The sequence below is a fragment of the Pristiophorus japonicus genome, chromosome 5 (assembly GCF_044704955.1).
Source record: "Pristiophorus japonicus isolate sPriJap1 chromosome 5, sPriJap1.hap1, whole genome shotgun sequence".
In the NCBI taxonomy this organism is placed as follows: Eukaryota; Metazoa; Chordata; class Chondrichthyes; family Pristiophoridae; genus Pristiophorus; species Pristiophorus japonicus.
In genome coordinates this window covers 206,930,657-206,956,739 of record NC_091981.1, presented here as the reverse complement: position 1 = coordinate 206,956,739, position 26,083 = coordinate 206,930,657, and the positions used below count along the sequence as shown (strand labels likewise).

General features: G+C 43.2%; 1 protein-coding gene across 12 annotated transcripts in view; it reads left to right on the top strand.

Moving 5' to 3' along the window:
- tbc1d5 (TBC1 domain family, member 5) overlaps positions 1-26,083 on the top strand; it is a 789,418-nt gene that overhangs the window by 755,336 nt on the left and 7,999 nt on the right. For all 12 annotated transcript variants that reach the window (XM_070881258.1, XM_070881261.1, XM_070881268.1 and 9 more), the window contains one exon: positions 10,159-10,238. In XM_070881258.1, coding sequence (XP_070737359.1) covers positions 10,159-10,238 — 80 coding nt within the window. The remainder of the gene's footprint in view (positions 1-10,158; positions 10,239-26,083) is intronic.

The window sequence follows — 26,083 nt, the reverse complement described above, 5'->3', positions numbered from 1 at the left end:
GTGTCCTTGAAACATTTCCTCTGCCCACCTGGGGCTCGCTTGCCGTGTAGGAGTTCCGAGTAGAGTGCTTGCTTAGGGAATCTCGTGTCGGGCATGCGGACGATGTGGCCCACCCAATGGGAAGGAGGAGAGCATGCCTGGAGATCGTAGAGATGCCGTAATTGTGACCATCTTCAAAAAAGCGTACAAGTCCAATGCGGTAACTGCAGAAAAATCTCCGTACTGTCAGCCACTGGGAAAGTCATTGCAAGAATCCTCCTCAATCGTCTTCTCCCCTTGGCTGAAGAGCTCCTCACAGAGTCGCAATGTGGATTTCTTCCACTAAGGGGCACAACGGACATGATCTTAACTGCGCATCAACTCCAAGAAAAATGCAGGGAACAGCATCAACCCTTGTACATGGCCTTCTTTGACCTCACAAAGGTCTTTGACACTGTCAACCGTGAGGGACTATGGAGCATCCTTCTCTGTTTCGGCTGCCCTCGAAAGTTCATCATCATCCTCCCCCTGCGCCACGATGACATGCAAGCCATGATCCTGACCAACGGATCCACCACAGACGCAATCCACGTCCGGACTGGAGTCAAGCAGGGCTGCGTCATCGCACCAATGCTTTTCTCAATCTTCCTTGCTGCACTGCTCCATCTCACTCTCAAAAAATTCCCCGCTGGAGTGAAACTAAACTATGAAGAAACCACGACGAAAGACAAAGGCTCATAGGGCAGAACACCATCAAGACTGAAACAAGGAAAAGAAAAAGTGAGATAATTCATCAAATAATGATTAGAAGATAGCAAATTTGGCTAGTAAAAGCCTGAATATTGTAGCTAGGAAGAACAATTGAAGGAGCTAAGAATTCCACAGTTTTGGGAAGGAATTAGTTAGAGTCTTCATTCCAACACAGGAGGAAGATCCTATAGGATGGCATATTTGGAATTTGGAAGGAACAATGAGAGAACATTTCAGAGAAACTCTGACCTTTGTAGCATCAATAAAATAGAGACAGAAGCCAATTCGATTCACTCCACGTGATATCAAGAAAAGGCTGAGCGTACCGGATACAGTAAAGGCTATGGGCCTTAACAACATTCCGGCTGTCGTGCTGAAGACTTGTGCTCCAGAACTAGCCGCACATCTAACCAAGCTGTTCCAGTACAGCTACAACACTGGAATCTACCTGACAATATGGAAAACTGCCCAGCTATGTCCTGTCCAGAAATTACCGCCCCATCAGTCGACTCTCAATCATCAGCAAAGTGATGGAAGGTGTCATCGATACTGCTATCAAGTAGCATTTGCAAAACTAGGTCTGACGAAAGGTCATCATCGTGAAATGTTAACTCAGTTTCTCTCTCCACAAATGCTGCCTGACCTGCTGAGTATTTCCATCATTTTCTGTTTTTATTTTGGATTTCTAGCATCTGCAGTAATTTGCTTTTGCAATTATATAGGGTTTGGTGAGACCACACGTGGAATACTATGTACAGTTTTGGTTTCCTTACCTAAGGAAGGATATACTTGTCTTAGAGGGACTGCAACGAATGTTCACTAGATTGATGCCTGGGATGAGAGGGTTGTCCTATGAGGAGAAATTGAGTAAAAAAAGGAACTGGCACAGGCTTGACAGGCAAAATGGCCGCCTCCTGTGCTGTAACCATTCTATGATTCTATGATATTCTCTGGAGATGAGAGATGATGTCATTGAAATGTATAAAATTCTTGGAGGGGTAGATGCTGAGAGGGTATTTCCCCTGACTGGAGAGTATAGAACTCGTGGTCACAGTCTCAAGATAAGGGGTCAGCCATTTAGGACTATGAGGAGAAATTTATTTACTCAGCGTTGTGAATCTTTGTACTTCTCTACCCGAAAAGGGCAGTGGATGCTCACTCTTGAGTATATTCAAGACGTGGATCACTAGATTTTTGGATAGTAAGGGAATAGAGAGATATGGGGATAGGACGTAAAAATGGAGATAAGGTAGAAGATCAGCCATGATCTTATTAAATGGTGGAGCAGGCTCAAGCAGCCGTATGCCCTACTCCTGCTACTATTTCTTATGTTCTTAAATGCCTTATTCGTCTAGATTTTGCTAGATCAGGGCATCGCACAATGTGCCCTGTTAGTAAGATTTGCTCGTGCGCACTTAGGTTTAAAAACTTTTGCCCACAATGTTGCTGGAAGTGCGAGCTGATAATTGTTATATATGTAAACTTGTATATACCTTGTACAGCCACCAGAGGGCTCATCCCCTGGAGTCCCAAAAGATCCCACAATCCCTTTGGAGCACAGGTACTTAATGAGGCCTCACAGGCTGGACAGGCACTCTGGAGACCTGCAATAAAAGACTAAGGTCACACTTTACTTTGAGCTCACAGTATCCAGTCAGACTCTTTATTCATACATAACAACTGACGACGAGATACAGATGACGAACCCAATGATACAGGGAACAGTGGGCATCCTGAAGAAATTCTCAAAGGGAGATGATTGGGAAATCTTCGTGGAGCGACTCGACCAATACTTCATGGCCAGCGAGCTGGAAGGAGAAGCAAATGCTGCCAAATGAAGGGTGATTCTCCTCCCCGTCTGCCGGGCACCAACATATGGCCTCATGAAAAATCTGCTTGCTCCAGCGAAACCCACAGAGAAATCGTACAATGATTTGTGCACACTGGTCCGGGAGCATCTGAACCTGAAGGAAAGCGTTCTAATGGCGAGATACCGGTTCTACACCTACAAAAGGTCTGAAGGCCAGGAAGTGGTGAGTTATGTCGCCGAGCTAAGATGCCTTGCAGGACATTGCGAATTTGAAGGACTTTTGGAGCACATGCTCAGAGACTTTTTCGTACTTGGCATTGGCCATGAAATGATACTTCGCAAACGTTTGACTGTAGAGACCCCAACCTTGAGTAAGGCCATAGCGATAGCCCAGGCGTTTATTGTCTTTAAGACCTGGGCACATAAAGTGCCATCAGCGAACGAGAGCGCTCGGACATCGTCCCAATTCCAGTGTATCTTTCCCAGCCAGCTCTTGCCGAGCAGCGTGGGACTATCGGCTGGTACCACCCAGAGTGGTAGCTTGTGCACCGTTCCATCATAGGAGACCTTTACAGGAATCAGTTCCTTTGTGTAAGTTCTCAGTTTCGTGCGAATGGGAGTCAGGACTGGCTCTACTGAGCAAATACTAAGCAAATCTCTCAGCGCACGAGTGTTACTACAAGTACTGTGAACAAAGTAATGTTTTCAAATCGCAAAAAGGCCCCACTTGCCTGCAACTGCACGTCCGCAGATGTCTCAGCGTCAACCATCAAGGGTGATGACTGCAAGGCCATTAACACCTTGTTGGCACTGCAGGGGTGATCATCGTTTCCATTCATGCCGCTTCAAAGGATACGTTTGCAAGGGCTGTGGAACAATGGGACACCTCCAACATATGTGCAGTCGAGCTGCAAACCCCTGTTAATCCTGCAAAGCACATGTTGCAGAGGTGGACAGATCCATGGCGGATCACGACGCACCAAAGCCTCAGACCGAGAAAACAGAAGTATACGGGGTGCACACATTTACCACAAAGTGTCCCCGGATAATGCTGAAGGTTGAATTAAATGGACTCCCGGTGTCAATGGAGCTGGACACGGGCGTGAGCCAGTCCATTATGAACAAAAAGATTTTCAAAAAATTGTGGTACAGCACGGCCTCAAGGCCAGTTCTGACTCCAATTCGCACGAAACTGAGAACTTACACAAAAGAACTGATTCCCGTAATCGACAGTGCTACTGTAAAGGTCTCCTATGATGGAGCGGTGCACAAGCTACAACTCTGGTTGGTACCGGGTGATGGTCCCACGCTGCTCAGCAGGAACTGACTGGGAAAGATACGCTGGAACTGGGACGACGTCCAAGAGCTCTTGTCCACTGACGACACTTCATGTGCCCAGGTCTTAAACAAGTTCCCTTCGCTGTTCGAACCAGGCATCGGGAAGTTCCAAGGAACAAAAGTGCAGATCCACCTAATTCCGGGGACGCGACCCATCCATCACAAGGTGAGAGCAGTACTGCACATGATGAGAGAAAGGGTAGAGATCGAGCTAGACTGGCTGCAAAGAGAGGGCATAATTTCGCCGATCGAATTCAACAAGTGGACCAGTCCTCAAGGGAGGCGGCACTGTCAGAATCTGTGGTGATTACAAAGTAACTATCAATCGTTTCTCCCTGAAGGATCAATACCCACTACCAAAGGCCGACGACCTTTTTGCTACGCTGGCGGGAGGAAAGAAGTTCACGAAGCTGGACTTGACCTCGGCCTACATGATGCAGGAACTGGAGGAATCATTGAAGGGCCTCACCTGCATCAACATGCACAGAGGTCTCTTCATTTATAACAGATGCCCGTTTGGAAGTCGATCAGCCGTGGCGATATTCCAGAGAAACATGGAAAGGTTACTGAAGTCGGTCCTGCGCACGGTGGTCTTCCAGGACAACATCTTGGTTACAGGTCGGGACACAGTCGAGCATCTGTAGAACCTGGAGGAGGTTCTCAGTCGACTCAATCGCGTGGGGCTTAAGTTAAAACGCTCGAAGTGCGTTTTCTTGGTGCCTGAAGTGGAATTCCTGGGGAGGAGAATCGCGGCAGGTGGCATCAGGCCCACCATTTTGAAGACAGAGGCAATTGAGAACGCACCGAGGCCACAGAACGTGACGGAGCTGCAGTCGTTTCTAGGGCTCCTGAACTACTTTGTTAACTTCTTACCAGGTCTCAGCACACTGTTAGAACCACTGCACGCCTTACTGCGTAAAGGGTATGGGGTAAAAGCCAAGAAAATGCCTTTGTAAAAGCTAGAAAATTGTTATGCTCAAACAAATTGCTTGTATTGTATGATCCATGTAAGCATTTGGTACTAGCATGTGATGCGTCGTCGTACAACGTCGGGTGTGTACTGCAACAAACTAATGATTCTGGGAAATTGCAACCAGTTGCTTATGCATCCAGAAGTCTGTCTAAGGCTGAGAGAGCCTATAGCATGATTGAAAAAGAAGCGTTAGCGTGTGTCTATAGAGTAAAGAAAATACATCAATATCTGTTTGGGCTAAAATTTGAATTGGAAACTGACCATAAGCCACTAATATCCCTGTTTTCCGAGAGTAAGGGGATAAATACTAATGCATCGGCCCGCATCCAGAGATGGGCGCTCATGTTGTCCGCATACAACTACGCCATCCGCCACAGGCCAGGCACAGAAAACTCTGCCAATGCTCTCAGTAGGCTGCAATTGCCCACCATGGGGGTGGAAATGGTGCAGCCACAGATTTAGTCATGGTTATTCGAGAGTGAGCAATCACCTGTCAAAGCCAGACAGATTAGAACCTAGACGAGCCAGGACCCCTTACTGTCCCTAGTTAAAAATTGTGTGCTTCACAGGAGCTGGTCCAGTGTCCCAGTGGAAATGCAGGAAGAGATAAAGCCATACCAGCGGCGCAAAGATAAAATGTCTATACAGGCAGACTGCCTTCTGTGGGGCAATCAGGTAGTGGTCCCCAAGAAGGGCAGAGACACCTTCATCAGTGACCTCCACAGTACCCACCCAGGCATCGTAATGATGAAAGCGATAGCCAGATCCCACGCATGGTGGCCCGGTATCGATGCGGACTTAAGAGTCCTGCATGCACAGATATAACACATGCTCGTAGTTAAGCAATGCACCCATGGAGGCGCCACTAAGTTTATGGTTTTGGCCCTCCAAACCGTGGTCTAGGGTGCACGTCGACTATGCAGGCCCGTTTTTGGGTAAAATGTTCCTTGTGGTTGTAGATGCCTACTCCAAATGGATTGAATGTGAGATAATGTCGGCAAGCACGTCCGCTGCCACCACTGAAAGCCTGCGGGCCATGTTTGCCATGCACGGCCTGCCTGATGTCCTTGTGAGCAACAACGGCCATGTTTTATCAGTGCCGAGTTTAAAGAATTCATGACCCGTAATGGGATCAAACATGTTACATCTGCCCTGTTCAAACCAGCATCCAATGGTCAGGCAGAGAGAGCAGTGAAAACTATCAAGCAGGGCTTGAAGAGGGTAACTGAAGGCTCACTGCAGACTTACCTATCCCGAGTCCTGTTTAGCTACTGCACGAGACCCCATTCGCTCACTGGGATTCCACCTGCTGAACTGCTCATGAAAAGGGCACTTAAGACAAGGCTCTCGTTAGTTCACCCTGATCTACATGAACAGGTAGAGAGCAGGCAGCTTCAACAAAGTACATATCATGATAGCGCAAATGTGTCGCGCAAAATTGAAATCAATGATCCTCTATTTGTATTGAATTATGTACAAGGTCCCAAGTGGCTTTCCGGCACTGTTGTGGCCAAAGAGGTGAGCGCAGGGTGTTTTGGGTCAAACTTTCAAATGGACTCATTCACCGGAAACACTTGGACCAAATCAAACTCAGATTCACGGACTATCCAGAGCAACCCACTTTGAACCCTAGCTTCCTTGACCCCCCAACATACACACCAGTGGCAACCGACACCACGGTTGGCCAAGAAGCAGAACCCATCATCCGCAGCAGCCCAGCAGGACTCACCACACCAGGCAGCCCAGCAAGGCCAGTTGCACAGTAGCCCAGCGAGGGCCCAACAAACGATTGAGTGAAATCAGCATTTACACCGAGACGATCAACCAGCGAAAGAAAGGCCCCAGATCAACTCACCTTGTAAATAGTTACACTGTTGAATTTGGGGGTGGGGGTGGGGGCGGGCCGGGGGGTTGGTGGAGTGTTGTTATATATGTAAACTTGTATATACCTTGTACAACCACCAGAGGGCTCATATCTTGCAGTCAGATTCAGCTGAATTTATAATGGGGAACAAAGAAATGGCAGACCAGTTGAACAAATACTTTGGTTCTGTCTTCACAAAGGAAGACACAAATAACCTTCCGGAAATACTAGGAGACCGAGGGTCTAGTGAAAAGAAGGAACTGAAAGAAATCCTTATTAGGCGGGAAATTGTGTTTGGGAAATTGATGGCATTGAAGGCCGATAATTTCCCGGGGCCTGATAGTCTGCATCCCAGAGTACTTAAGGAAGTGGCCCTAGAAATAGTGGATGCATTGGTGATCATTTTCCAACAGTCTATCGACTCTGGATCAGTTCCTATGGACTGGAGGGTAGCTAATGTAACACCACTTTTTAAAAAAGGAGGGAGAGAGAAAACGGGTAATTATAGCCTGACATCAGTAGTGGGAAAAATGTTGGAATCAATTATTAAAGATGAAATAGCAGCGCATTTGGGAAGCAGTGACAGGATCGGTCCAAGTTAGCATGGATTTATGAAAGGGAAATCATGCTTGACATAGAAAACATAGAAAATAGGTCCAGGAGGAGGCCATTCGGCCCTTCAAGCCTGCACCGCCATTCAATAAGATCATGGCTGATCATTCCTTCAGTACTCCTTTCCTGCTTTCTCTCCATACCCCTTGATCCCCTTAACCATAAGGGCCATATTCAATCCCTCTTGAATATATCCAATGAACTGGCATCAACAACTCTCTGTGGCAGGGAATTCCACAGGTCAACATCTCTCTGAGTGAAGAAGTTTCTCCTCATCTCAGTCCTAAATGGCCTACCCCTTATCCAAATCTTCTGGAATTTTTTGAGGATGTAACTAGTAGAGTGGACAAGGGAGAACCAGTGGATGTGGTGTATTTGGACTTTCAAAAGGCTTTTGACAAGGACAAGAGATTAGTGTGCAAAATTAAAGCAAATGGAATTGGGGGTAATGTACTGATGTGGATAGAAAACTGGTTGGCAGACAGGAAGCAGAGTCGGGATAAATGGGTCCTTTTCAGAATGGCAGGCAGTGACTCATGTGGTTGCCACAGGGCTCAGTGCTGGGACCCCAGCTATTTACAATATACGTTAATGATTTAGATGAAGGAATTGAGTTAATATCTCCAAGTTTGCAAATGACACTGAGCTGGGTGGCGGTGTGAGCTGTGAGGAGGACTCTAAGAGGCTGCAGGGTGACTTGGACAGGTAAGGTAAGTGGGCAAATGTATGGCAGATGCAGTATAATGTGGATAAATGTGAGGTTATCCACTTTAGTGGCAAAAACACAAAGGCAGAATATTATATGAATGGCGGCAGATTAGGAAAAGGGGAGGTGCAACGAGACCTGGGTGTCATGGTACATCAGTCATTGAAAGTTGGCATGCAGGTACAGCAGGCGGTGAAGAAGGCAAATGGTATGTTGGCCTTCATAGCTAGGGGATTTGAGTATAGGAGCAGGGACGTCTTATTGCAGTTGTACCGGGCCTTGGTGAGGCCTCACCTGGAATATTGTGTTCAATTTTGGTCTCCTAATCTGAGGAAGGACGTTCTTGCTATTGAGTGAGTGCAGCAAAGGTTCACCAACTGATTCCCGGGATGGCAGGACTGACATATGAGGAGAGACTGGATCAACTGGGCCTTAACTCACTGGAGTTTAGAAGGATGAGAGGGGATCTCATAGAAACATATAAAATTCTGACGGGACTGGACAGGTTCGATGCAGGAAGAATGTTCCCGATGTTGAGGAAGGCCAGAATCAGGGGACACAGTCTAAGGATAAGGGGTAAGCCATTTAGGACTGAGATGAGGAGAAACTTATTCACTTAGAGAGTTGTTAACCTGTGGAATCCCCTACCGCAGAGAGTTGTTGATGCCAGTTCATTGGATATATTCAAGAGGGAGTTAGATATGGCCCTTACGACTAAGGGGATCAAGGGGTATGGAGAGAAAGCAGGAAAAGGGGTACTGAGGTGAATAATCAGCCATGATCTTATTGAATGGTATTTGAATGGCTCAAAGGGCTGAATGGCCTACTCTTGCACCTATTTTCTTTGTTTCTATGTTTCCCCTGGAGTCCCAAGGGATCCCTCAATCCTTTGGGAGCACGGGTACTTAAGGAGGCCTTGCAGGCTGGAGAGGCACTCTGGAGACCTGCAATAAAAGATGAAGGTCACACTTTACTTTGAGCTCACTGAATCCAGTCAGACTATTTATTCATACATAACAATAATGGCACAGCGACTACAACAGGGCATCTGGGACCTTGGTGAACAACAGAACACAAACAGTCTATCTCCTTAATTAATTAATTAAAGGATTGAGAAATAAACAGAGGAAGGACTGAGACAGACGATGAATTAGAGTGGGTGAATTCAATGTCAAATCAGTTATATAAAGAGAAATAATGAGGGAATAAAGACGGAAAGGAAAAGTAAGAAAAAGAATAACAATTAGAAAATTGACATTTTAAAATCTAAAACAATTCACAACTTGAAGGAATGGGACTCCACACTTGTAATTGTTCACTTTCTGGGAAAGAGAGGTTGATTGGCAGTCATTAACAAAGAAAAAATTTTAAGAGTTCTTACGCTGTTAATTACGAGACTTAACTTTCTGTGGCGCATTTAATAGGCAATTAATGTGCAAATGCAGAAACTTCATGAAACTCGGGGAGGAGTTTAAGGGCTCCCATTTTCACAAAGCTAACAGTGGAGCATTGCAAATTGTCTAGCAATGTGTGGCAATTCATAATTATTGACATATCTCTTTCTTGCCACAGGTTACTGGCTGATTTATGAATTAATAATGGTGTGCGTCATTTAGATGCCGTTATTTTCTCAGCAAAATCTGTACCAATATGTATACCATATATTGCAAAATTACTGTGTTTTTAACACACAGGTTGCCTATATGTTCTGGAATAGTATGACTTTCAGACATTATTTTGTTGTCTTCAAGTGTTCTTTTTTTGCCCATAATCTACTGACTAAATAATATATACCTCTGAGGTTTTGCATGGTTTTATTATACCAGTCTTTTATGCATTCTAAATAGGTACGTTATCAATAGTCAGCTGATGTTTGGATTTTATCTTTGGGCACTGTGGTACAAAATTATGAAATATTACAGTTCAGAGGCACCAATGTTGAGGAATTGTAGCATATAATTTGGGGGTATATGCTTTTAGATATTAAAATATTTTGGTAGTAAAATTATAACTGCTATATATTTAAGTATATTAGAATTGTAACTGCTTTTTTAACACAACATTGCATATCTTTTTTTAGTAGGCCAAATCTGCTTTAAAATAATGCATAATTATTTTTGGTACAGGCAAAATACAAGATGTGATTCTAAAAGAAAATCTTCAAAAGGAAGATGAAGTCCTGGTATCACTGGCTGGACTTAAACAGGTAAATATAATGCTGCATTTTTTTTCCATCTGACTCTAAAGCCTGATACTATTTGACCTGAATGTGGCTAAAATCCTGTGCAAGTGTTTTCTCAGCAAAATCTGTACCAATATGTATACCATATATTGCAAAATTACTGTGTTTTTAACACACAGGTTGCCTATATGTTCTGGAGTAGTATGACTTTCAGACATTATTTTGTTGTCTTCAAGTGTTCTTTTTTTGCCCATAATCTACAGACTAAATAATATAGTGATTGACTCAGTAAAATATTGAAATTATCATCATTCATTAAATCCCCATCAACAGCGACAGAATACTCACCTAGAACTACGGCCCCTTTAAGAACCTTGTGCCCTTGCATGGACAGGTGATTATCCCATACTTTTCTGTTCAAAAGATCTAATTCTGAATAAAATCCTTAGTTTTTTTTCTCTCATCTTCAACAGCAATCTTGACTTGTTTAAATACCTGGGAAATGGTCATTGTTTTTGGAATTCAGAAAGTTTTTCAAAAGCTTGGTACACTTAGTTTCCAATATATAATTATTTTGTTTTTTGCACCTCGGTATCAACTTGCTAAAGTCTTACCTAAGATTCATGGGCTCAGTTGCCTAATTCAGCAATGCCAGCTTCTCGGTTTAAGATCTGCGGTAAATGTCTTCGATCCTGCCGCAAGACTGACATTCAACACCTGCCTACTTTATCTTCTGATGTCATATGTACAGAACTTCTTAGCAGACAATATACCAAATCATAGATAGCCAATCATTTTTTTGACACTACTGCAGCATAACCCTTGGGCCTAGAAATTCTGTAGCACCCTGCTTGGGGCAATAACTTTTGAAAACTAGAAAAAGTGCTAATGATTCTCTCTTGCTGGGAAATTCAGCTTCAGTGCTCCAAGAGGGAAGTGAAGTGCTAAATCAAGCACTGACTACTTCTCTTAGGGCACGAAAGTCCGAGTCTGCCATTACAACCCCAAAGACTCTTAGAAAGCAGAGGGCTTGGACATCTTGCAGCAATGAAACAGCAAAAACTTTCTGCAGGCCAAGATTGGCCTACCTGAAAATTACTCCCTTTAATTAGCGCTCCGCAAGCGGCCAGCCGAGTTGACAACGCCTCCTCTTTCTGCCGTTGTTGATGCCCAGCAAGGGGCAGGAGGCAATTTCACATCCAGGGCAGTGACGGGGCATTGTGCACTACGAGACACTAGAGACTCAGGCGGTAAATGTTAGCACCAGCGCTAAACTGGCACTGAAGTTTGCGGTCATCGCTGAATTTGCCACAGTCGGTCGCTAACCGCTTAGCACCTCATTAGCGCCCCCCCCCTGGCACTAACGGGAGTGCTAAGCAGCCTAATTTCTCACCCCTTGGACTTTAGAAAATAAATGGATGAGGAAGAGAGAAAGATTAACAGTCTTTGCTGTAGGCTCATTGTTTATATGAAGTTTATCATTTACATATGGTCTGGAGCACTGAGGGTAGTGTCTTTGAATGTGGGGAGTGAAGTGTGTGATTTGGAGGCATGGGGAGGACTGAAAATAGTTGAGGTATGTTCCTGGGTCTAACAGCAGTGAGGTGAGGGGAGGGGAGTATTGGGGAGAGATACTGGGGTTTGCCAATATTTGTGGAGTGACTGCACTGCAGGAAGGGAAAGACCCGAAGATAGCCTAAGTGTCAAAAGTGATGGGAAATTCCTACAGTGTGCATGTACTGTGGGTTAGGCTGGGGTCTTAGAAATCTGGGAAGATGAGTCCTGAGGTCTGGCAGCATTGATGAAGAAACAGGCCCAGGAGAATATGGTCTAATCCACACCTCCCTGGCCATTGGGTGACTGCTTTGCCAGCCCATCATCGGTTTCTAAGGTACTCTGCACTACTACTGTAGGTAACACAGTAATATTTTCAGCTGTCTCTTTCCTTGGAATCATGTTTACAGAAAACCATATGTTCAGTGGATGATTGATAATCCAGATAAACATCATGGATGGGATCAAAGGCTGTACAACCTTACAGTAGAATAAGATTCATGCATTACTAATGCTCCAGTGGTAGTTATTGCTGTCATATTTAATAAATACAGTACTATATAAATAGTTCTTTAGTCCTGTGCCAAAATCTTCTTCATCTTGACTCTTTGAATGCATACCTGAAATTGAATATACAAGGTTTGAAAGAACTCCCACTTTCAGAGCCCACAGTGTTTTCAGTATTCCTTTTGGCTCGAGTTGTAATATCTCAATGTGTACACTGAAGACTTGCATTCAGATTTGAGGTTACCTAAGTTTTTATAAAGTTCTATTTTGGCAGCTCGGTTTAAAATTCTAAATAAATGCAGTAAGCACAGAACAAAGGAATGCTGAAGAAAATGACATTTTAAACTACTTTTTAATACAGTGCGCTGTGTTTTCTTTTAACTGAGGAACAATGTGATTTGCATGTAATTACCTAAAACTCCCAGGGGAAAAAGTTAATCCCACCAAAACATCTGGGGTACAACAGATATTTTCCCCACTTTCTAATACAGTTGCTGTTAGAGCCCTCTGACTATGTCAAGAGTATTGAAATCCTCTCTGCAGTTGCTTCTTGGATCTGGAACAATTCTGATGGTAATGCGGTTTTTCACAAGTGAGTGGGTTTTTCAGACTCGCCTGTAGACCAGTTTTCAGACTGTTTCCATCAAAAAGAATTGTACTGGTATGAGGGTAGGGCTTTTCAGCAGTGTAGGAATGGGGGTAAGGCCTTTTGATCTGAGTATAAAACGCATGGAAGGACACTAGCCTTGTGGTTTTCTCTATTGGTCGTGGGCATGTCCCAAAGTATATAGCGGATAAACTTAAACTATTAAAGCTCTTGACGTTAATCATTCTTTTGTTTTTGTTTATGGGATGTGGGCGTAACTGGCAAGGCCAGCATTTATTGCCCATCCCTAATTGCCCTTGAGAAGGTGGTGGTGGTGAGCTGCCTACCAGAAATGCTGCAGTACATGTGGTGAAGGTACTCCTAAAGTGCTTTAGGTAACGAGTTCCAGGATTGTGAACCAGCGACTATGATGGAAGGGCAATATATTTCCAAGTCAGGATGGTGTGTAACTTGGAGGGGAACTTGTAGGTTGTGATGTTCCCATGCGCCTGTTGCCGTTGTCCATCTAGGTGGTAGGGGTCGCGGATTTGGGAGGTGCTGCCGAAGAAGCCTTGGTGAGTTGCTGCAGTGCATCTTGTATATGGTACACATTGCAGGCATGGTGCACTGGTGGTGGAAGGAGTGACTGTTTAAGGTGATGGGCGGGGTGCCAATCAAGCAGGTTGCTTTGTCCTGGTTGGTGTTGAGTTTCTTGAGTGTTTTTAGAGCTGCACTCATCCAGGCAAGTGGAGAGTATTCCATCACATTCCTGACTTGTGCCTTGTAGATGATGGAAAGGCTTTGGGGAGTCAAGAGGTGAGACACTCATCGCAGAATACCGAGCCTCTTATAGCCTCAGTATTTATGTGGCTGTTCCAGTTAAGTTTCTAGTCAATGGTGACCCTCCCCGCCCCCCCCCCCCCCCCCCCGCCCAGGATGTTGATGGTGGGGGATTCGGCAATGGTAATGCCATTGAATGTCAATGGCGGTGGTTACACTCTCTCTTGTTGGAGGTGGTCATTGCCTGGCACTTGTGTGGCATGAATGTTACTTGCCACTTATCAACCCAAGCCTGAATGTCATCCAGGTCTTAGAAACATAGAAAATAGGTGCAGGAGTAGGCCATTCGGCCTTCAAGCCTGCACCACTATTCAATAAGATCATGGATGATTATTCACCTCAGTACCCCTTTCCTGCTTTCTCTCCATACCCCTTGATCCCTTTAGCCATAAGGGCCATATCTAACTCCCTCTTGAATATATCCAGTGAACTGGCCTCAACAACTTTCTGTGGTAGAGAATTCCACAGGTTAATAATTCTCTGAATAAAGAAGTTTCTCCTCATCTCGGTCCTAAATGGCTTACTACTTTTGGTTAGACTGTGACCCCTGGTTCTGGACTTCCCCAGTATTGGGAACTTCTTTCTACCTCTAACCTGTCCAATCCCGTCAGAATTTTATATGTTTCTATGAGATCCCCTCTCATTCTTCTAAACTCCAGTGAATACAGGCCTAGTCGATCCAGTCTCTCCTCATATCTCAGTCCTGCCATCCCGGGAATCAGTCTGGTGAACCTTCCTCAATAATAAGAACATCCTTCCTCAGATTAGGAGACCAAAACTGAACACAATATTCCAGGTGAGGCCTCACCAAGGCCCTGTACAACTGTAGTAAGACCTCCCTGCTCCTATACGCAAATCCCCTAGCTATGAAGGCCAACATACCATTTGCCTTCTTCACCTCATGCTGTACCTGCATGCCAACTTTCCATTGCGCTCAGGTCTCGTTGCACCTCCCCTTTTCCTAATCTGTCGCCATTCAGATAATATTATGCCTTCCTGTTGTTGCCACCAAAGTGGATAACCTCTCATTTATCCACATTGTACTGCATCTGCCATGTATTTCCCCACTCACCTAACCTGTCCAAATCACCCTGCAGCCTCTTAGCATCCTCCTCACAGCTCACACCGCCACCCAGCTTAGTGTCATCTGCAAATTTGGAGATATTACACTCAATTCCTTCATCTAAATCATTGATGTATATTGTAAATAGCTGGGATCCCAGCACTGAACCCTGCAGCTCCCCACTAGTCTCTGCCTGCCATTCTGAAAAGGACCGTTTATCCCGACTCTCTGCTTCCTGTCTGCCAACCAGTTCTCTATCTACCTTAATACATTAGCCCCAATACCATGTGCTTTAATTTTGCACACTAATCTCTTGTGTGGGACCTTGTCAAAAGCCTTTTGAAAGTCCAAATACACCACACCCACTAGTTCTCCCTTGTCCACTCTACTAGTTACATCCTCAAAAAAATTCTAGAAGATTTGTCAAGCATGATTTCCCTTTCATAAATCCATGTTGACTTGGACCGATCCTGTCACTACTTTCCAAATGCGCTGCTATTTCATCTTTAATAATTGATTCCAACATTTTCCCCACTACCAATGTCAGGCTAACCGATCTATAATTCCCCGTTTTCTCTCTCCCTCCTTTTTTAAAAAGTGGTGTTACATTAGCTACCCTCCAGTCCATAGGAACTGATCCAGAGTTGATAGATTGTTGGAAAATGATCACCAATGCATCCACTATTTCTATGGCCACTTCCTTAAGTGCTCTGGGATGCAGACTATCAGGCCCTGGGGATTTATCGGCCTTCAATCCCATCAATTTCCCTAACACAATTTCCTGACTAATAAGGATTTCCTTCAGTTCCTCCTTCTTGCTAGACCCTCAGTCCCCTAGTATTTCCAGAAGGTTATTTGTGTCTTCCTTCGTGAAGACAGAACCAAAATATTTGTTCAATTGGTCTGCCATTTCTTAGTTCCCCATTATAAATTCACCTGAGTCTGACTGCAAGGGACCTACGTTTGTCTTCACTAATCTTTTTCTCTTCACATATCTATAGATCCTTTTGCAGTCAGTTTTTATATTCCCAACAAGCTTCCTCTCATACTCTATTTTCCCCCTCCTAATTAAACCCTTTGCCCTTCTCTGCTGAATTCTAAATTCCTCCCAGTCCTCAGGTTTGCAGCTTTTTCTGGCCAATTTATATGCCTCTTCCTTGGATTTAACACTATCCCTAATTTCCCTTGTTAGCCACGGTTGAGCCACCTTCCCCGTTTTATTTTTACTCCAGACAGGGATGTATAATTGTTGAAGTTCATCCATGTGATTTTGAAATGTTTGCTATTGCCTATCCACCGTCAACCCTTTAAGTATCATTCGCCAGTCTATTCTCGCCAATTCATATCTCATACCATCGAAGTTACCTTTCCTTAAGTTCAGGACCCATGTCTCTGAATTAACGGTGTCACTCTCCATCTTAATAAAGAATTCTACCATATTATGGTCACTCTTCCACAAGGGGCCTCACACAAGATTGTTAATTAGTCCTTTCTCGTTACACAACACCCAGTCTAGGATGGCCAGCCCTCTAGTTGGTTCCTCGACATATTGGTCTAGAAAACTATCCCTAATACAATCCAGGAAATCCTCCTCCACCGTATTGCTATCAGTTTGGTTAACCCAATCTATATGTAGATTAAAGTCACCCATGACAACTGCTGTACCTTTATTGTATGCATCCCTAATTTCTTGTTTCATACTGTCCCCAACCTCATTACTACTGTTTGATGGTCTGTACACAACTCCCACTAGCGTTTTCTGTCCTTTGGTATTCCGCAGCTCTATCCATACAGATTCCACATCATCCAAGCTAATGTCCTTCCTTACTATTGCGTTAATTTCCTCTTTAACCAACAACTCTACCCCACCTCCTTTTCCTTTCTGTCTATCCTTCCTGAATGTTGAATACCCCTGGATGTTGTGTTCCCAGCCTTGGTCACCCTGGAGCCATGTCTCCGTAATCCCAATTGTATCATATTCGTTAATAGTTGCCTGCGCAGTTAATTTGTCCACCTTATTACGAATACTCCTCGCATTGAGGCACAGAGCCTTCAGGCTTGTCTTTTTAACACACTTTGTCCCTTTAGAATTTTGCTGTAATGTGGCCCTTTTTGCTTTTTGCCTTGGGTTTCTCTGCCCTCCACTTTTACTTTTCTTCTTTCTATCTTTTGCTTCTTCCCCCATTTTACTTCCCTCTGTCTCCCTGCATAGTTTCCCATCCTCCTGCCATACTAGTTTAACCCCTCCCCAACAGCATTAGCAAACACTTCCCCTAGTACATTGGTTCCGGTCCTGCCCAGGTGCAGACCGTCCGGTTTGTATTGGTCCCACCTCCCCCAGAACCGGTTCCATTGTCCCAGGAATTTGAATCCCTTCCTCCTGCACCACTCCTCAAGCTACATATTCATCTTAGCTATCCTGCTATTTTTACTCTGACTAGCACATGGCACTGGCAACAATCCTGGGATTACCTTTTGAGGTCCTACTTTTTAATTTAACTCCTAGTTCCCTAAATTCAGCTTGTAGGACCTCATCCCGTTTTTTACCTATATCGTTGGTACTTATATGCACCACGACAACTGGCTGTTCACCCTCCCCCTCCAGAATGCCTTGCACCCGATCCGAGACATCCTTGACCCGTGCACCAGGGAGGCAACATACCATCCTGGAGTCTCGGTTGCGACCTCAGAAACACCTATCTATTCCCCTTACAATAGAATCCGCTACCACTATAGCTCTCCCATTCTTTTTCCTGCCCTCCTGTGCAGCAGAGCCAGCCATGAACTTGGCCACTGCTACCTTCCCCTGATGAGCCATCTCCCCCAACAGTACCCAAAACGGTGTATCTGTTTTGGAGGGAGATGACCACATGGGACTCCTGCACTGCCTTCCTATTCCTGTTCTGCTTGATGTCTTGCTGCAGGCGGGCACAGACTGCTTTATTATCTGAGGAATTGTAAATGGAATTGAATGCTGTGCAATCATCAGCAAACATCCGCACTTCTGACTCTATGATGGAGGAAAGGTCATTGATGAAGCAGCTGAAGATAGTTGGGCCTAGGACACTTACCTGAGGAACTTCAGCAGTGATATTCTGGGGCTGTGATGATTGGCCTCCAACCACCACTACCATCTTCCTTTGTGCTAGGTATGACTCCAGCCAATGGAGAGTTTTCCCCCTGATTCCCACTGACTTCAACTTTACTAGAATTCCTTGATGCCACACTCAGTCAAAGTTGCCTTGATGTCGAGGGCAGTCACTCGTGTCTCACCTCTGGAATTCGGCTCTTTTGTCCATGTTTGAACCAAAGCTGTAATGAGGTCGGGAGCCGAGTGGTCCTGGCGGAACCCAAACTGAGTATTGGTGAGCAGGTTAATGGTGAGTAAGTACTGCTTGATCGTACTGTTGATGACACCTTACATCACTTTGCTGATGATTGAGAATTCTCTGCTGGGCTGGATTGGATTGTCCTTCAGGGTATCACAGGTAATTGATGCACTCCACGAATTGTTTTCTGTGTTGTGTACTGCTGGTTGTTGTTTCTCTACTTTTCCCATTCAACCTTTTACAGTATCACATTATTTATCGTGTGTGTATTGAATGTAATATAATTTATTCTGTATTTCTGTTCCTTTTGAATGTGATGACCACACACACATACCATCCTACCTCCTACTTTTGTGTGGAAGCATTTGAAGAATCGTTGACAGATGGCTGAGCAGTAATAATGCCACAAAGTGTCATTTTTCACTGCTGTAAATGTAATATTTATTTCCAGTTTTTACTTCTGCCATTAGCTTCAGTCAAGAAGATCTTGTTCCTAATGAATTGATTGTCTGGAACTGACAATAAACAGATTTTTTTTGGAATAGTATACGTTATTAAATTAATTTCATAGCATTAGAATGAATTCTGATACCTGGTCAAAGCTTAAAAAAATAATTTGCTCCCATTTATTGTACTAAATTGAATATTTGTGACACTAGTGTTGAACATGAAGCAAACAAGGTAATATTCTATTAACCAGTCAGGACTATGTATATGTATATTACTACAAGTTTTTTTTAAGTATTTGTAGTCACTCTCAGATGAAGTAAACTTTTATTGCAACAAAATGACATAGGTGAACAAAGGCTGTTTTTTGCCAATTTTAAACTCTCTTCTGAAGGAACATCAGGATCTGTGTCCAGTTCAATATCATCCCAATATGGATCAGCTTAGATTGTTTCTTTGAATTTAATATGTATGTAGATTTAGTATTAATAATGCAGTGTGTTACAGTTACAGCAGTGTGCCTATCATTGCATAGATTTCATAGCTGTTTATCATACAGTGGCACATCTGCACCAGTTAGTGTAATGACTAAGTATTAATCACAACAGATTAAATAGTTCACAATCTGCTTTAAAAGTAGTGTACTACAATCACTAGCAAGGTCATTCTTGTTTTTTACTTGTACAATTGCCAGCAAAACATGGCTGAGTTTTTGTTATACCAATAACAAATCCATTACACTTGGAAGGTAATTTGAAACAAAACCAAATCTATTTTTAGTCTGTTACTCTTACTTGATTATTGTTCACTTGCCAAAGGAAGCTGATTACACAAGAGAATGTAAACTGCATACAACTTGTCGCACAGGGGCAGCTAAACATAATAAATGAAGAAGTACTTAATCAAAGTTCTAGACCCATATATTTCCAAAGACATTCTGGGCAATTGGTAGCATTGTGTTGCATAAGTTCATAACATGAGGAAACTATTAAGAAATAAATATCTTTCTACAATGGTCAGTACCAGAAAATATATATAAATAACTTACAGTAACTTATTTTATTTGGCAGAAGCAGTTTGTTTTGTTTCAAGTATTTTATTGTATTGGTTTTAATTCTTTAATGTTACAACAATTCAAACACTGGTAACTTCAGGAATAGTTAGTTGTATTTAGATTGCATCAGTGCTGGAACCCACTTGGAAATGCTAGCAAGGTAAATGTGATAAAATACAGAGAGGGGATTGGTGAAAGATGAGAAAGAAAGACAGACACGTGGGAAATGGTGAGACCTGGTGGCTGTCCATTACATAGTCAGCAGCAAAGACCTGTAAATAAAAATATATAATTTCTATAATAATCTCCTGTGTGCCATATCTTTTAACAGTGAGCTGGAAAGGAAATTAAAGGAAATACTACAGCTTACACCAGATTCTATCTCCTTGTGCAGCTGAAGGGGATATAGAGAACCAAATCTTATAACTAAGAAAAATCCCAAGATATCACAAAATAGTTCAAGTCGAGAGTTTTGTTAATTTTAGGGTCAAAAATTGGAAATGAATTATATATGGACATAACTAAATGTGGAAACCAAGATTTGTTTAAAAAAGCTGTGGTTTATAATTTCAAAAACCTTTTACATGTAGTAGATTTGGTGTTGTTAAAAGACAAAGTTCAGTGGGGAAGAGAAAAGGGAGGTTAGAAGGGCTAAAAGGAAAATTTAAAAAGGCTAGCAGATAATATAAAAGGTAACAGCAAAGCTTTTAAAAGCATATCAAAAGTAAAATGGATGAAGAAGAGAGTCGAATTTTGGAGGATAAAGTTATGGAGGCGATACTGGACCAGATTTTGCTGTTGCAGGGCATCTAACGATGTCTGCTGTTTGTTAGACTTGCCCTTGCACCCTTCAACTGAAAAAAAAATTGCCCACAAAGTTGTTGTCGGTGTGAGCTGATAAAGGCGCAGTGAAGGTAACAGGGCATCAGAGAAACCAACAGGGTATCTCCTTAACCAATGAGATTTAAGGATTGGGAAATAAACGCAGGAAAGACTGAGGAGAAGGGTGAATTAAAGGGGTGAAGTCAGTGGGCCAGATTTTGCTGTTGAAATAACAGTGACACCAATTGTGCTTGCCTTTATTTATGTGTAAACGGTACAGCAATTTAAGGCAAGGAGCAGATGCGCAGTTGCCCATTGCAAAGGTTGCTGTCCGAATTGCACCGCTCCGTCGTTCACTTCGCGAAAACGACATTACGTTAACTGCCTTACCATTAACGTGCATTGAATAGTGTGAAGTTACTGTACTTGCATGGTAAATTCACCACATAAAATTCAGTCTAGTGATTACAGGCATAAGTGCCTTTTTTGTGACGTGATGATTGTTAATTACTGCCAATCAACCTCTCTGGCATTGAAAATTAACTATTAAAAGTATGGAGTCTCATTTCCTCAGGTATTAATTATTGGATGTCAGATTTCCTTTCTATTTTTTTTTCTCTCTCTTAATCCAATCTTTCTTTACTTCTCCTTATTTCTCTTTCTGTACCTGATGTGACATTGAATTTTCTCACTCTAATTTACACTTCCTTCTCAGTTCTTCCGGTGTTTATTTCTCATATCTTCAATCTGATTGGTTAAGGAGATACCCATGTACTTGCCTTGTTCACTCAGGTCCCAGGTGCCTGCTTTCCCTCACTGCGCCGTTATTAGCTCGCACTTTCAGCAACTTAGCGGGCAAAAACTTTCGAGCTGAAGGGTGCAGGGGAAAGTCTAACTAACGGCAGACACCATTAGATGCCCTGCTACAGCAAAGTCTGGCCAAATATCAAATCTGCTACAGAAAGAGAAATAAAGAGAGGAAAGAAAGATTTGGATTAAGAGAGCGAGAAAAAAGAGACTGAAAGGAAAAGTAAGAAAAAAATTAAATTACACATGACATTTTTAAATCTCTCAAAAAAAATTCAAAACATGAGGGAATGAGACTCCACACTTGTAATACAGTTCAATCTCCCTTATCCAGAACCCTCGACCTGGCCTGTTCTGGATAAAGGATTTTCCCGGATGAGGAGTGGTCACATTAAATTGGATGATACAGGTACTGAGCAAGGGGATATTGGGCTGGCTGGCTTGGGGCTGGGAATGCGGCAGAGCGATCATCAGGGGGGGGAGGTGGGTGGCGGCGGTGCATCGCGGGGTCAGGCCAGCGATTGCAGGAGTCGTCAGCGAGGAAAGACTTCAGTTTGTTCATGTCGGAGTTCTGTGCATGCGCCACCCCGGTGGCCAGGAATGGTTCTGGATAAGGGAGGTTCAATCTATAGTTAATTTTCGGTGTCAGAGTGGTTGATTTGCACTCATTAACACTCATTACATTGTTGAGAGTATTTGTGTTTGTATTGACCAGACTTTATGTGACGAATTTAATGGGCAAATACAGAAAGTTCCTAAAAAGAAAAAACGGGGGGGCTAAGGACGAGATACCCTTTCACGAAGCAAATAGTGGAGCAGCGCAACTTGAACAGCAACTTTTCGATATTCACATTTAACCGCGTACCTGCTCCTCGCCTGAAGTTGCTGTACCATTTACCCATAAATAACAGCGAGTGCCATTAACCTTGCCATTATTTTGACAGCATTTTGGCCCATTAAATACTTTGCTTTTCTTTAAACAAATGATGGAAGGGAGAATGCAGTTGTACTAAGGATTGATATGGAACAATTGTTATAGATCACTAGAAAATAAATTGGTTCTAAAAAGAAAGCAGAGCTCAAGGTTGATAAGTCACATACACCCTCGGATGTTGATAGAAAGTAAATGATTTCTTCTTCACTGAGACTATTTCCATTGGAGCAGAAAAGGCTAAAAGAAAAATGAATGGCGATGTTTAAAATGATTTGATAGAGTGAATAGGAAAATACTCTTTTCTTGTTGGGGAGTTAGTGACAAAAAGCTGCCAATTTAAAATTATCATGAAGGGATTGAGGAGAGAGGTTGGGAGAATTTTGTTTACACAGAGAGTTGTTGGAGCATTGAATGATTTGGTCTGGTTGAAGCAGGGACCATTGTTTCTTTTAAGGAAAAATTTGATAAATATTTGAAGCAGAGGAATGTGCCACGCAATGCAATGAGAGCAAGGCAGTAAGATTGACTGGATATATCTAGTAAATTGCTGGCAGAGACATGGCTTCCTTCTATGTTATAAACTTCTATGGTTCTATGGAAAGAGGATTTAGGCAAAGTTCTGCATTGTCACTGAACTTTTTTGATGTATTCAGTAATATGTTGGATAGCAATGTAAGGGATGTTCTCAGAGTGTCTGTTCTAGGCATTTCTAAAATAATTGCAGTTTTTTTTCACAAATGATGGGTATTTAACAGACTTGCCTACAGATCGAGTGCACTCTGATCTTGATTCCTGTAAGTCATGATGGTGGGTGCCCCCGAGTGCAGTATTATAGCTTAGCATGGCTCAAGAAGAGTCTTGAAGGCATTGATTAGAGTATAAAAGGGATGTTTGCCCCAATTGTTGATTCATGTTGGTACGTAAGGGTTCTGGTGTGGTGAAACCTTCAGCCTGGACAAATCCTTTAGGATTTCACTTTAAAGGGATGAAGGTTGCTTTGGTCTTTTTTATCTTGTGTCATGGCAAAGTTCCATTATAGGTTAAGCTTGTGGCATATAAGAAGTGTTTAAACAGTTCCACTTCGTAGTTCAGAACTCTTAGATGTGCCAACAAAAGGGTTTCCTTCAGTCCATGTGCAAAATCCAGGACCAAGCTATGAGTTGGATTTATGACAAAAAGGAGAAATGGTTGAAGGGAGGATGGGTTCTGGTCTACACCGACTGTTATGAATTGGATCTGCCATAGGTACCGTCTCTGGTTCAGTGGCATTGGTTACTTCCTTAAGTGACCTGAGCATCTTTTATGAGACTTGACAGACTGCTCTATATCTATGTGCATGATATCACAACCTACGGATGTAACATTAGCATCACCTTGTGAACTGAACCAGAAATGTTTATCTTTCACTCATCTATTTTGCTCATCCCTCTGATAGCAGACTGTTAAACTAATGTGAGGTGAGACTTGATAGTAATCATTAAGCTGCTTTTTCCACGGTAAGGTAAAAATACAGAGCAACAGTTACAATTAATTTCACGAATTTCCATCAATACAACTTCTCTCCATATAATAATATAAAAATAATGAACACACTACACTCAGTATAACAAACAGTATAAATCCTCTGCAGGAAACCTAGGACTACTGCTCATATAGAGGATAAATATCAACATGAACAGGTTGTTGCAGACAGCCTGGTTCCGTGCTGTAATTTCAACGTAATTTAATCTGTCCTACATCCCAGGGCAGAATTAGATTCTCCCTGCATTTTCCTGTTTTTTGTTTTTCTCCAAACCTGACTCCTGTGTCAACTTCCCCAAAGCAGAATCCACCAACCTAACCTGCCAATAATCCTGCGGAGTTCAAATGAATAGAGTTGTCGCGGGAGTAATGATTGTGAACAATTGCTGAATTATTAAACTGTCTTTCATTGTCCTCAGGATGCTGGTCAAAATGCCCAGTCTGAAACCTGAAAGCCCTGTTATCGTGTAATTTAACCCCTTTAAAGCTAGGTTTATTTCAAGAGGTGTATTTTTAACACATGTTACTCCAAGGATCTTGGGTTGTATCCCAAAATGTGACACTGACCTATCACTGAACACCCAGGATGGGGAATCAGCCTCATAGCAGACGCGCCTCTTTGCCAAGAACCTCTACATTAAAACATGGATTGAGTATTTGGTGATGAGCAAGCCTTGTACATGAGATTGATTTTTAAAATATGGAATATTAAAGTGACTGTCACATCACCAGTTGTTCTTTGTGAGTCATGTAACTGGCAACAAAACCCTGACACTAGGTAATACAGCTGATCAAAGGCATTGTCTGATGGCCAGTTATTAAAACACACTCCTATACCTAGCACTTAATACCTATATATGGGCTGGATTTTCGGGTCTTCTCCGCTCCGTTTTTCGCCCCGGAGCGGCGGGACTGGTGGCGGTGAGGTGTTTTGGCTGGGCGGTCAGCCTCCAGCGCCCTGTAGTGATCCTCTGGTCCGATTTAGTGACGGCGCTGAGCAGCACCACCCAGAAGACCTGCGCCCAGAGTGAAATGCCCCTGGTTGCGACACCAGCACGAGTTTTGATTCTTGCCTGGCTCATACGCCGCAAAGCGTGCCTTGCACTGACCGCGTGGGCAATGTTTTCGGAATGTATTTATCATATTTTTTTTAGTTTTACCCCCCCCCCCCCCCCCCCCCAGACGTCTCTCGGAATGCTCCCGGCCTGGCTCTTTAGCTGAGGAGCTTCCCATGCTATCGTCCAAGAGAGGGAAGAGAGGTGTACAATGCCTCTCTTAGCACTGCGCGCCCTGACTCAGGGCCCCTGCCCAAACTTACCAACAGAGACACAAACTATTCCTGGGCACTAACTTTCCTACCCTGTCGCCATTATTGCCCCAGAAACATCAGCCGAAAATCCAGCCCTTAGAATTTACAGCACAGGAGGACAATCAATCCATTGTGCTTACTGTCAATGATAACTTTCTATTCTAATACCGTTTGCCTGCCCTTGCCTGAACCTTTTTATACTGTTAATATTCAGATACTTAACCAGCTCACTTTTAAATGACGTTATAGCAACCACTTCTCATAAGATTTAAAAATATTTTTGTTTTATCCTCTCTTTATCCATACAATACCTGTCTTTGACATAACACTTTACTCTTGGTCACAATGGCCCTGAATTTGCTAATGAGTACACCGCCGACTTCCGAACGGAATTTGTACTTACCTGTTGCAAACCCCACTTCGAGAAGTTGCTTTAAGAACATAAGAACATAAGAAATAGGAGCAGGAGTAGGCCATGCGGCCCCTTGAGCCTGCTCCGCCATTTAATACGATCATTGCTGATCCGATCATGGACTCAGGTTCACTTCCCTGCTTGCTCCCCATAACCTCTTAATCCCTTATCGGTTAAGAAGCTGTCTATCTCTGTCTTAAATGTATTCAATGTCCCAGCTTCCACAGCCCTCTGAGGCAGCGAATTCCACAGATTTACAACCCTCAGAGAAGAAATTCCTCCTCATCTCAGTTTTAAATGGGCGGCCCCTTATTCTAAGATTATGCCCCTTAGTTCGAGTCTCCCCCATCAATGGAAACATCCTCTCTGCATCCACCTTGTCAAACCCCCTCATAATCTTATACGTTTCGATAAGATCGCCTCTCATTCTTCTGAATTCCAATGAGTAGAGGCTCAACCTACTCAACCTTTCCTCATAAGTCAACCCCCTCATCCCTGGAATCAACCTAGTGAACCTTCTCTGAACTGCCTCCAAAGCAAATATGTAAATATGGAAACCAAAACTGTACACGGTATTCCAGGTGTGGCCTCACCAATACCCTGTATAACTGTAGCAAGACTTCCCTGCTTTTATACTCCATCCTCTTTGCAATAAAGGCCAAGATTCCATTGGCCTTCTTGATC